Consider the following 12,500-nt stretch of genomic DNA (forward strand, 5'->3'; position numbering starts at 1 on the left):
GAAAAAGAAGGATGTATTCCATAGAGTGTCCCACTCCGGGCTGGGGGCAGTGGGAGGAGAGGGACCCAGGTACCCCTCGTATCTGGATCTAGGGGGACGGGTGCGCCATTCTCGGGCTCCGTCTCCCGCTGTTAAATAAAATGAGAGAGAGACACGCGTCAGTGCACTGTAGACTTCTTTTAGTATGCCGCCGCTCTGCGCTCACCCCCTCCCTGTCTGTACTGATGACTCCATCCCCTCTCGCGTCTGCTGGTTACGGTGTCCCTCTCCAGCCCGCTCCTCCGATCCACCCAGGTGCGCCGAGTCGGGCTTATTGGGTAGCGTTACGTCTCCCGCCGCCCGTCTTCCGATTGCCTTCTCCGCGGCACCTGTGTGAATGGGAGATATTGTGCGTCCCGTACCTCTCCCAATGACCGCCGTGGTCTCTGTCCATGGTCCTTAGTCGCCCTGTTGTCGGGCCGAGGCGAGGAAATGCTACAACCCGCACATACATACACACACACACACACACACACACACATATACACATACATGTACAACTAGAAAGCAACGACCCGAAGACCTTCTGGAGCCAAGTTAACCAGCTTGGTGTAGGCAGCGAGCGGCACCCCAACATCCCCTGGGAGGTCTTGGGGCCGGATGGCTCTCCACAGACTGATAAAGAATCTGTCCTAGAGTCGTGGAGGAGCGAGTTTGCCAGCTTGTTCCAGGCGAACCAGCATAGGGGCCCCACCCTCGCCAGAGTCACAGAGCACCCCCACTTTAACCTGGATACATCCCTGAACCAGCCAATCAGTGAGCATGAGATTGTCAAAGTCCTGCAAGCAGCCAAGAAACGCAAAGCATATGGTTTTGATGGGCTACCTGCTGATGTTCTGAAAAATGGTAATGCACTTAACTTATTGCATAGGCTTTTTAATCATTGTTTTCTTAATGGCACAATCCCAGAATTATGGAAATATGGTATCATCAACCCTATCTATAAAGGCGGGGGAAAAGATAAAAGATTACTTTGACCTCTGCTGTATATAAACTGTTCTGCTGTGTATTACATAACAGGGTCTCTGAGTGGGTGGAGTCCAACAGCATCATAACAGATGAACAAAATGGGTTTAGAAAGAAAAGGAGTTGTATAGACCATATTGCCACTTTAACTACTATTATAGACTCAAGGAAAAAGCTTAGAAAATCTACCTTCTGCTCTTTTATAGATTTTTCCAAAGCCTTTGATCATATTAACCGTAGCATGCTATGGGAGAAGTTGTCAGCTGTAGGCCTACATGGCAACATCCTTAACTGTCTTACTGCTCTGTACGAAAATGTGAAATGCTGTGTCCGTGTAAATGGTAGCCTTACAGATTGGTTCCCAGTCGACATCGGCGTAAAACAGGGCTGCATTTTGTCACCTGTTCTGTTCTCCATATATATAAATGACTTAAGTATAGCAATTAAGGCCCTGGGAAAAGGTGTCCCTATAGGAAATGAAAAGATCTCTATACTTTTATACGCAGATGATATTACCCTGATTTCTGAGACAGAAGAGGAACTACAGGAGATGCTGACACTGGTCCATAGTTGGTGCCAGGAGTGGAAACTAAATATACATGTTGATAAAACCAAAGTAGTGCATTTCAGAAATCCAGCAAAGCCCCTGTCCAGTTTTAGCTTCTCCTGCGGGCTTTCCCCACTAGAGGTAGTCAGAGAATACAAATATCTGGGTCTATACTTAACAGAGTTCCTAGACTATAGTGTAACTGCTAAACATCTAGCCTTGCATGCTAATAGAGCACTAGGTGCAATTATAGCCAAAAGCAAAATATTGGGTGGTTTCCCCTTCAAATGTTTCACCAAATTGTTTGAATCTTTGGTTCTGCCCATCCTGACCTATGCAGCTGCTGTCTGGGGTTACAAAAGTCACTCTTGTATTAATGCTGTTTTTAATAGGGCATGTCGTTTTTATTTGGGTGTGGGTAAATACACACCGAATGCTGCCATACAAGGTGATTTGGGGTGGAAAACCATGTGGCAACACCAGTGGTCATGCATTTTCAAGAACTGGAAGAGACTGTGTGGTATGCCGGATAACAGGCTATGTAAGCGTGTGTTCCTGTGGGCTAACCAGATGAGAAATGTGAAAAACTATGCTCATACGGTGCGAACATTTCTTAGCTCTCTACATCTATCCCATCTCGCCAGCACTGATCTAATCTTATCAAGAAATGATCTACGGAGTCTTGATGAAGCAGTTGCAGAGGCAGACAAGGAGAAATGGCTCCTGCAGATTAACAGGCCAGAGGGGAAACAAACTGCGTACTTACTGTTCTTTTAAAAATGTTTTTGAATCAGAACCCTATGTTCAATACATTATGCCCAGGCAGCATAGAAGTGCCCTTGCCAAGTTTAGGTGTGGAGTCGCTCCCTTAGCCCTGGAAACCGGCAGATACACTAACACCCCAGTGGAGAGTCGTTTCTGCACACTATGCAACAGTGGTTCGATTGAATCCGAAGCCCACGTCTTATTACACTGTGAACTTTACAACGACATCCGCGCTGATCTTTTTATCTTTTTATCAAAACACTATGAGAATTTTAATGACTTTGATGACCAAAATAAATTGTGTACAATTTTAGCTGGTGAACACTGCATAAATGAATGTGCCAAGGCCTGCTACCTCATCCTACAAAGAAGAGTAGCCTTCATGAGCATCGCACAATAAACTGCCCCCTCCTCCTTTTTTTTCATATTTCATTGCCTTTACATATTGTATTTTATTGTAATGCCAATGGTATTTGTTGTGTAATAGTTCAAGTGTAATAGTACTTGAATGTACGTTTTTAATTTGTATTGCTATGAATTGTATTGTGTCTCACAACTCCATGTGAGTAGTCCTCAACTTTTTAATGCACTTTTTGTTGCTGTTCTTTATACCATACCTATTTGTTGAGGAGTGACACATAAATAAAGATCTATCTATCTATCTACATGGTTCATTTGTGTCTTAACTCTCACTCTTCCTTTTTCTCTTTTTTTCTCTATTCCTCTCGGGGGTGAAACCTCTCACAGAAATGGATCGAGGAAGTACCCTCCTCACCTGGTGGAGGTGGAGGCTATCCAGCACAAGACCACTCAGATATTTCACAAAGTTTACTTCCCTGATGACACAGATGAGGTGAGAGGTCAAACACATCAATTATATCTTAATTTTAAGATTGCATTTACCATTCTATCTTAATAAAAGGCCCAATATGATGTGTTTCTTTTGCCTGCAGGCATTTGAGGTTGAGTCGAGCACCAAGGCCAAAGATTTCTGTCTGAACATCTCCAGCAGACTGCTCCTGAATTCCTCTGAGGGCTTCAGCCTGTTTGTCAAGATCACAGACAAGGTGACTCAAAGTTTATTCAAAGTTTATTCATCAGTACATGGGATACAGGGTATACAACAGAACAACATGCTTGGGGCTATGCAACTCCATTTGTGACAGGGTCGGATGAAACAGTTTGTGAAAGGGCAGATTGTAAGCTTTCGAAGGATGTGTCACACATTGCAATCTGAAATAAGTTGAAGAAGTTATGCATATTTGAATGTTGATACCCCCCAAATCAACGAATCGAGAAATTCAGCCTGAAAGTTTTCACAGGCACTTTTCACAGGCAGTTAATGGGTGGGAACAATAGCTGCTCCACTCCCAACCACTCCCCCAGGACAACCACTCCCCCATTACACTACCTGTCATTATCTACCTGTCATCTGTAGGGTTGGGTACCGTTTGGGTTTTATCCGGTACCGGTACCTAACCGATACTTTCAAAACGGTACCGGTACCAAAACGGTACTTAATTCGGTACTTTTGATTTTTAAAAATGACATATATATACTGTATATATATACGGTCGACAACATTAAACAGCTTTTCACTTTTGTATTGCTGAGGCACAATATATATTAGTTAAATATACACTCAAATTAAAATAAATTAAAATAAAACTCCTGAGCCTTGGGGACTCCATTAAGCTGGGGGTGCCTATCGTTGGTACTGATGTCGAATACGAGTACACACTTGTTCGGCAGCCCCTCAAGGACATCAGAATATTCTTAGAAAAGGGATCTAGTGAAGAGGCCTGCATAGCCCCCGGAACCAAGAAGACCAAGAGGAAATATAACTCTGATGAACTGGAGCCCTCCACCTCGTCAAAATCCAAACTCTGTTGCCGCTCAGCTACTACTACTCCCCTCCCCCTCTCTGGTCCATGATGACATGACGATTTTTCAGACACAGTAGTAGGATAAGGATATATCTACATGATATATACATGATCTGACACAGTACCCGAATATCAGGAGATCCCCGATCATGTTGTCCACCTGGCAGAGACGCAGCCACACATCCGCACTACGTCATCAACAGACGCGTCGAATCCTGGAGTGCACTGTCCAATCAAAGGCTTGCGTTCGTAAACTCGCTCTGAGAGCGTCGCAGCGCACACTGGGCCCGACGTCATAAGGGGAGCAAGTCATTTGATTGGACAGAAGGCATTCCACGAGTGGTGATCAGAATTCCAGAACGAGTTTACGGAACGCACCCATAAGTCGAGCGTCGCGTTATGCCAACCCGCTAGCGGAAGTTGCTATTAGCAACCTTCTCGTTATCCTTCCGTACTCGCTGCTTTCACTGAGTGGAAATTTAACAGGCGATGTGACGTCACGAGTCACCAGTAAAGTACCGAAATGAGGTACCGAAATCTCCTTTGCGATTCGGTACGGGTACATACCGAATGTAAAGTAACCGGTACCTACCGGTACCGATTTTCGGTACCCAACCCTAGTCATCTGTCAGTGGGGCTGTGACCAGTTTGTTTGTTGCTTGTCAAATGTGTAAGGATCATAGAATGTACACATCTTAGCTCCCTCTGTTGACATGTAGTTCCTTATGAAACGGAAGTTATCCAGGCTGAATTTTACTCGCTTACAGATTTTTTGGACATGTGCCTTGGATGAAAGATTAGAGTCCAGCCAAACACCAAGATATTTAAATTCACTCACAACCTGTAATTGTTCCCCAGATACGATAACATGTGGATCATCAGTAGAGCTGCTTGTCTTGGTGAAAAACATGCAAAGCATGAAAGCATACGAGGGAGAAATACCTAAGACGGTGCTGCCTTGTGTACAGAGTGACCTAGCAGAGATTGGAGAGGCAGACAGTGCATAGAGCCCTGTAGCCTTAGTCACTCAGGGTGGCAGAGCAGAGAGCTTCTGTGTGGATTACGGACATGTTAATATATATATAATTTTTATTTATTATTAATTATTAATATACATTTTTGTGTCATCGCTCTCTCTGGAGGATGAAATGCTGTATAATACAGATGGATTTTCCTACAGGAGTTGTTAGAGATGATCTAATTACTTAAGAACTCACTTTCTATGTTCTTAGATCTAGTCTAGCTTAAACGTTAGATCATATCAGATTTATGACAAGCTTAGTGGTACTTGTTGCTCTATGAAATTGAATGAGTACTAGAATAAAAGCTTATGAATTTTAATTGGAAGAAGAACATATATATGTATAAAGAAAACAAGAAAAAAAGGGAAAAACAAACACAAAATGAAGAAAAAGTTAATTGTGTGTGTATTTTAGTTTATGGGGGAATGAATGTCACAATCCAACTATTTCTGTCATGGTAAACTGGGTGGGTTATGATGATTGGGTACCCAGGGTACATGGGGGAGTGGCTTGCCTGTTGACGGATGTTATTTGAATGGCGGTGACTGACGAGACTTTTGATTTCATTGTACCTGCAGAGCTGTTGGGTCGTGACACAAGTAACTCACTTACCCAAGAACAAAGCAGAAGATGTATCGACAGACAACAGTCCCGTGAATAGTATATTGATTGACAAAACTTTCTTTGTGGATAAAGTCTTTGATGGCAGCTTCCATCTTGTCAACAAACACACGTGCACATGGCTATTTAAAAGGATGTGGGCTGGGAGTATCGAAAGGGAAACGCCCACCAGACAAATACGAATGCTACCCCCCACCCAAGTTTGGTAACTAACTAGGTATTTAGTGAATGTAAAACTGTTGGTTATAATATTGCGTGGGTTCTTCATCGCTTACATTTTCATCCTATGCCAAAAAAACGGGAAACATTTTTTTTTCACAAGACTTGTTTGGCTCAATTGCGAGGATTCACAATTCCCCAAATGCAAACCTTTTCACCAAGCTGTGACACATTTGTTCCTTTTGGGAACCCTTTGAAGAACCTTTTCGTACAACCCTCTGTGGAAAAGACATTGAACCTAAAAGGCTTCAGCATGGAACCAAAAAGAGTTCTACATGGATGTGGTCACTGCTCTAACCCATAGACGGATCATGAAAAAATGGGCCCCTGGGCCTGGACGTGTAGAAAGGCCCCCCCCCCCCCCCGCCCCAGCGCAAACACATTTTTTTTTTAGAGCGCAAGTAAACACAATGCCAACAGTATATACAGTAAGATATAGCCTACGTTTACCTGCATCTCAACAGGTTTTACAGCGGAGGAACACTCAAAGCCAACAGCACAATAACTAGAAAAAATTCACCTGTATTTCAACGACACAGGATTTACAACACAGGCATGCCACACTCAATTGAAGCCAACAACAGTACATGTACAGTAACAAAATACACCGCTTTCAACCAAAAACAATTGGCAACACTATGGTGTCATATATAGCAACCACATGATGGCTTTATAAGACTGAATTAATCATAAAATAGTCTTACCTTATGCAATGCATTTTTTCCTGGCTCTGCTTCGTGCAAAATCATCCACGATATCATTAAAGTCCAGTGATTTGGTCAGTTCGCTCTCAATTGCCATGAGAGAAAGAGCCTTGAGACGGTGTTGCGTAATTTTAGTCCGCAATTCGTTTATAATCCTGGACAGCACAGAGAATGACCGCTCCCCTTCGCAATTGGTTACAGGCAGAGTCAAAAATAGCCGCAGCGCAACATAGACATTTGGAAACATAGATTGCAGGCCACAATCGATAATTACGCGGAGTAGTCCTTGTGGGCTTTTATCATCTTCAGCCTTAATAAAAGATCTGTAAAAGACCTGCACCAGTGTGACCTCGTGACCTGTCCCCAGTACACAAACTTTAATGGCGCCCTCTAGTGTCTAGTTTCTATAGCCTACTCATTAATCTAATGGGAATGTAGCCTGTATTCGCATTAGAATCTGAGTAGGCTATAGAAACTATGTAGCCCACACAAGCTTCTCTTTTTTTTGCAAGACGTGGGCCCCTATAAAATTGTTAAAAATAGTATATTCAAAAGTATATTCAAAATAGTTTTTTTACTTTCATATAAGGAATCTCATTTGTCCCAGTTACAGTAGGACATTTTCTACCGGCATCCCTGCGACAAGAAATGCAAAGGGCCCCCTGATCTCTGGGGCCCCTGGGCCTGGGCCCGGTAGGCCCGTTCAGTAATATGTCTTTGCTCTAACCATTGACAATTCTTACTCAATTCGTAAACTTTTAGTCAAACCTGAGGACACATAAACACACATCATAAAACACACATCCTGCATTGAAATGGCTTTTCCTAGGGCAAGCCATGACACAGTTTGACATTATTCACCCACCACATTGTGTGTCTCAGTCCTGTACTGTTTGATCAATTACCACCTATTACTTCTCAGTGACTAATCTTCTCTCTTGTTCTTATAGTCCTGGTTGTCTAATCATGGTTGTTCCCTCTGCTTTAAAGAGGAATGGCTTTGGTCCAGGGGGCCAATGCTGAAATCATATTGGAATGCATAAAAAAGACAAATTCACAACTTAAAATAAACCCAATTTATTCTTTTTTTGATCTGCTGAAGAAAGGGAAGAGTGTATGTGTGTGTGTGTGTGTGTGTGTGTGTGTGTGTGTGTGTGTGTGTGTGTGTGTGTGTATGTGTGTGTGTGTGTGTGTGTGTGTGTGTGGAGGGCGGGGGGGTTGGAGAGTGTGTGTCATGTGTGTGGAAGGCGGAGGGTGTTGTGTGGTGCAGAGGGTGTATGTTGGTGTGTGTGAGTGTGTGTGCGTGTGTGTGTGTGGAGGGCAGGGGAGTTGGAGAGTGTGTGTGGAAGGGGGGGGTGTTGTGTGGTGCGCAGGGTGTATGTTGGTGTGTATGTGTGTGAGTATCATTTAAGTGCCATTGTTGTGCACATGCTTGCGTGCTCTCCTCCTTTACTTGCTGGGCTGGCTACTGCGGGAGCGTTTGGCTGAGCTGCTGTTATCTCCTGCTTCACTCTGGCTGGCTGCTCTCTTGCGCTTCCTGCTGCCAGTCTGGGGGGGGTTGGGGGCCCTACCATGGGCTATCAATTTAATTTAATTAATTTTGCCATTTAGCAGACGCTTTTAATCCAAAGCGACTTACAATTACGAATTACAGGGACATTCCCCCTGGAGTAACTGAGGGCTAAGTGCCTTACTCAAGGGCACACTAGTAGTGGTGTGGTTTCAGGCGGGATTTGAACTCACAACCTTCCGATCACAAGTCCAACTCACTATCCACTAGACCACCACTACCCCTATCAGCCTCGCCCGCATCTTCCCTGGGAGCATTTTGAGGGTCTTGATGACCCATTTAGGCCTGGCAAACTGGTGATACCTTCTCTTTATAGCGGGGGGACTCTCGACCAGCCCCTGCCCTGTCAAGTTGCAGGAAAGACTGCCTGGCACCTGACTGGCACTGCCCTCTCCGTGTCTCTGCTGCAGAGCATTCTGGGACAGACCTGGGCACTGTGTGACCTGCTGGGATAGCTGGGGACAAGACCCAGTCTTCTGACCTCTAACCCTCCTCATGATCAACCTGATGGCAGTGGGGTTGTTGGGGTCCACAACCTGGATAGACTCCCACTGGACCACTGGCTTGTTGGCCTTAGATGAGCGGTGCACATCAGGGTAGTTCTGGTCAGGAGTGAAAAGAGGCAGAGGTGTGGTTGGTCTGTTCCCTTTGGAGACCAGGGACTTGTCCGCTGGACCACTCCTGCCCTGAAGACCAGGTTTCTTCTTTGACTTGCGCTTTCTTCTTATCTGAAAGTGGTCAAAGATTGTTATGAATTAACATTCAGACAAGGAAGAAGCAAATTACCCAACTTCAAATTAATTTGGATCTAGGAGCAACAATATCAACTTTGGGGCATTTTTATTTTCTGTCTATTAAGACCAATTAGGCTTTCCATCAATTTTGACATTTACATGTTTCTAGGCTATTTTTCTTAACAATAACTGTAGACAATTTGTTAAGATTATTATGATACAAAAATGTTACTCACCCTTTTCATTGTATATATTCCTTTGTGTTTGCTTATAAGTTAATATAGATTCAAGTGTGTGAATAAAAGTTGCGGTTTTAGATGTAATCCGTAGAAAACAACAAAGCAATAGTTCTGATTCTAAATGTATTGGTGCATATCCAAAGATTCTGGAACTCATCGTCATAATAGATGACATATGGAACAGTGCCTCGTCAATATCCATGGTAGCGAGCACCTGATTTCTAAATAATAATAATGATGATAATAATAATAATAATAATAATACAAATAATAATAATTTATTTGTATAGCACTTTTCCTGCAAACGTTGCAGCTGATGAATGTAAAGAAACAAATAAACATACCTAAAATTCAAGTTGACATAGCAGTCAATACTGTCTGAAATAACAGGCTCAATATTTGATTGATAATGTAGCCAAAAATCTAACTCAGCCTAACAATAAAATAAAATAAAATAAACATTTAAAAAACATGCATAGGAGTCGTGATAGTCTATACATTCGTCATGTCATGAGTAATGTTAAAATCCATCATTAATCAGACAGGGAAAATAAGTGTAGCGAAGGTGATTTCGAATGACGCGGTGATCACTTCCCGCTACAATTTGTCACGTTCCGTCCTTGTGGCTTTAATGGTGTCAATTTCCCTGCCCGTTACCTTGTTTTCGCAAGGTCTCTAAAAGGTGTTTTAAGGTGGCTGGCAGCAAAGCCACAACATAGTTTCACAAACAAGGACAGGACCTGAACTACCTCGCTGTGGCATGCGCCAAGAATGGTGCGGCAATGCACGCTTTTAAACACCCTCCATTTCATCTTTGGGCCAGGATATACAACAATGTTTTATTCATGTTTTACACGAGATAAAACTACTGTCGCAACTTTCAAGGTACCTCTATATGTGATATTATAAGGCTATTTCAGACATTCCACCTCAAAACGAATACTATCTACAAAGGATAAATGGTTTTACGCACGACGTAGCCGACTCCTTTTAAAACTTTAACCACAAACTTAAATTTGTTTGTGATGGAGGGTGCTGTTACAATAGTAAGTAAGTTTAATAAATATTATACCCAGTTGGGTAGAAAGTAGAAATTCTGTAGTCTTCATATGTATAAAATAACAGAATTTAACAGGTCAGAAATCTTCAAACTTAGAAAGCTTATTGCGCAAATGTGCAGAATAAGCAGCTACATATGGTGCAGAATCCGACAATTCTGTGTGTGACAAATTATGTCAACAAGTATACGTGGTGTGTTAAATAAACAATTTGAAAGGCAACACAATACGCGTTTGTGACAAACTTGTAAAACAACACACATCTTACATGTAACCATTCCCACATATTCTTCATGGTTGAAGATAATATCATGTATAGAAAATGCCACCTTATTTTCACGAAAAATAATAATTAGCTGCCTACATTATAATAATTTCAGGACATTTGTATATAATTATAGAAAATACAAATCTCTATTTGTGTACGGCCGATATGAAAAAAGATAGACGCGGACACTGAGTGAAAAGTGATAGTTTAATATCCATTATTATTATTATCCATTGTCTTGGGAAAAACAATCAAGCACACTCCAACCAGCACTTCCCCCTGACCCCCTCCTACACAATCACGCACTAACCCTCTCCCCAAAATAGTTCCCATCACAATATGAGTCTAACAGTAAACATAGGCCTACTGTATATGACTATGAGTCTAACAGTAAACATAGGCTTACTGTATATGAATATGAGTCTAACAGTAAACATAGGCCTACTGTATATGAATATGAGTCTAACAGTAAACATAGGCCTACTGCATATGAATATGAGTCTAACAGTAAACATAGGCCTACTGTATATGAATAATGAGTCTAACAGTAAACATAGGCCTACTGTATATGAATATGAGTCTAACAGTAAACATAGGCCTACTGTATATCAATATGAGTCTAACAGTAAACATAGGCCTACTGAATTATGAAACACGGGACGTGATGTTATACTGTCCATTGTGCCAATGGATGGTACGCACATGAGGTTTGCCTTGATGTTGAGAGTGGCATGGGAGCTGTATCTCAGACATGGGAAGGATGTTAAATTTCGGGACACATCATCAGTAGAGTACCTTTGAATCATGGGGTGTTTCGGCCTTTTCAACACTAGACACCCTCATCTAAGGCGGCCAGCTACAGGGTGATCAAGCCTGAGCTTGTGTCCCATGCCCAATCATGAGAATTGCCTGGTTGTTTAAATGGCGCAGCCCACGGGACTATGCAAGGCAGGGGTGTCCTCTTCCCTGAGTCAGGCCTAGAGCAGACCGCATACCTTGTTCACCCTCCTCCTGGAGGGTTCTGACCTGGGTTCTCAAGTGGGAGTGGGGGTAGGGGGGGGATTAGTGAGCGGGTCATGTTGCTGTTCTTTGAGCCCAGCAAGGGTCCTTCCGCTTGATCCATATCCACTGGCTGCTTCTTTCGGCCGCTTCAGAGAGTGATCTAATTGTCTGTCGCAGAGCCTGTCCATGGATGCCAAGGTCTTTCAGCAGCCTACTGGTGGAAGAAGCCACGAAACCTCTGCATCCCACTTCAACCGGATAGACTTTTGCCTTCCATCCTCGTTGTTGAGCGTCTGCTGCCAGTTCTGTGTAGCGCAGTTTCTTGCGCTCATAGGCCTCTTCAGCTGAATTCTCCCACGGGACTGTGAGCTCTATGATGTAAACAGACTTCAGTGAAGGGGACCAGAGTACCAAGTCTGGTCTAAGGGTGGTGGCTGCAATCTCGGGTGGAAAGATTAGTTGCTGGCCAATATCGACTAGCATCTTCCAATCCCGGGCCATGGCTAGCTGTCCAGCTTCTGGTTTGGTTGGAGGATGGTTGGACTTTTTCTGTCCCTCTCGGATGAATGTTGGTGCCGTGATGGAATTGGTTGCTTTCAAGGGCAAGGAGTTGATGGTATTCCTCTTGCTCTCAAGAGCTGCTGCCAGGCTCTTGAGGACCTGGTTGTGCCTCCAGGTGTAGCGGCCTTGTGTGAGGCTGGTCTTACAACCGGACAAGATGTGTTTGAGAGTAGCTGGAGTTGGGCAGAGGGCACAGGTTGGGTCCTCACCATACCACTGGTGAAGGTTCTTTGGAGATGGGAGCACATCATAGGTAGCTCTGATGATGAAGCTGATGTTGCTTGCCTCCATTCCCCAGA

The 12,500-nt window shown here is 43.4% G+C and overlaps 2 protein-coding genes across 2 annotated transcripts in view; both read left to right on the forward strand.

Annotated features, from left to right (window-relative positions):
- Window positions 1-12,500, forward strand: part of LOC308156565 (unconventional myosin-VIIa-like) — a gene marked incomplete at both ends in the record, with an annotated part of 292,311 nt that overhangs the window by 34,131 nt on the left and 245,680 nt on the right. The gene's annotated exons all lie outside the window — the stretch shown is intronic.
- Window positions 1-12,500, forward strand: part of LOC308154822 (unconventional myosin-VIIa-like) — a gene marked incomplete at its 5' end in the record, with an annotated part of 45,500 nt that overhangs the window by 29,752 nt on the left and 3,248 nt on the right. Inside the window, 2 exons of the mRNA XM_080528041.1 lie at window positions 3,065-3,170; window positions 3,271-3,384. Of these exons, the coding sequence (XP_080384167.1) occupies window positions 3,065-3,170; window positions 3,271-3,384 (220 nt within the window). The remainder of the gene's footprint in view (window positions 1-3,064; window positions 3,171-3,270; window positions 3,385-12,500) is intronic.

The sequence above is a fragment of the Nansenia antarctica genome (assembly GCF_963989245.1).
Source record: "Nansenia antarctica genome assembly, chromosome: 4".
Classification (NCBI taxonomy): domain Eukaryota; kingdom Metazoa; phylum Chordata; class Actinopteri; order Argentiniformes; family Microstomatidae; genus Nansenia; species Nansenia antarctica.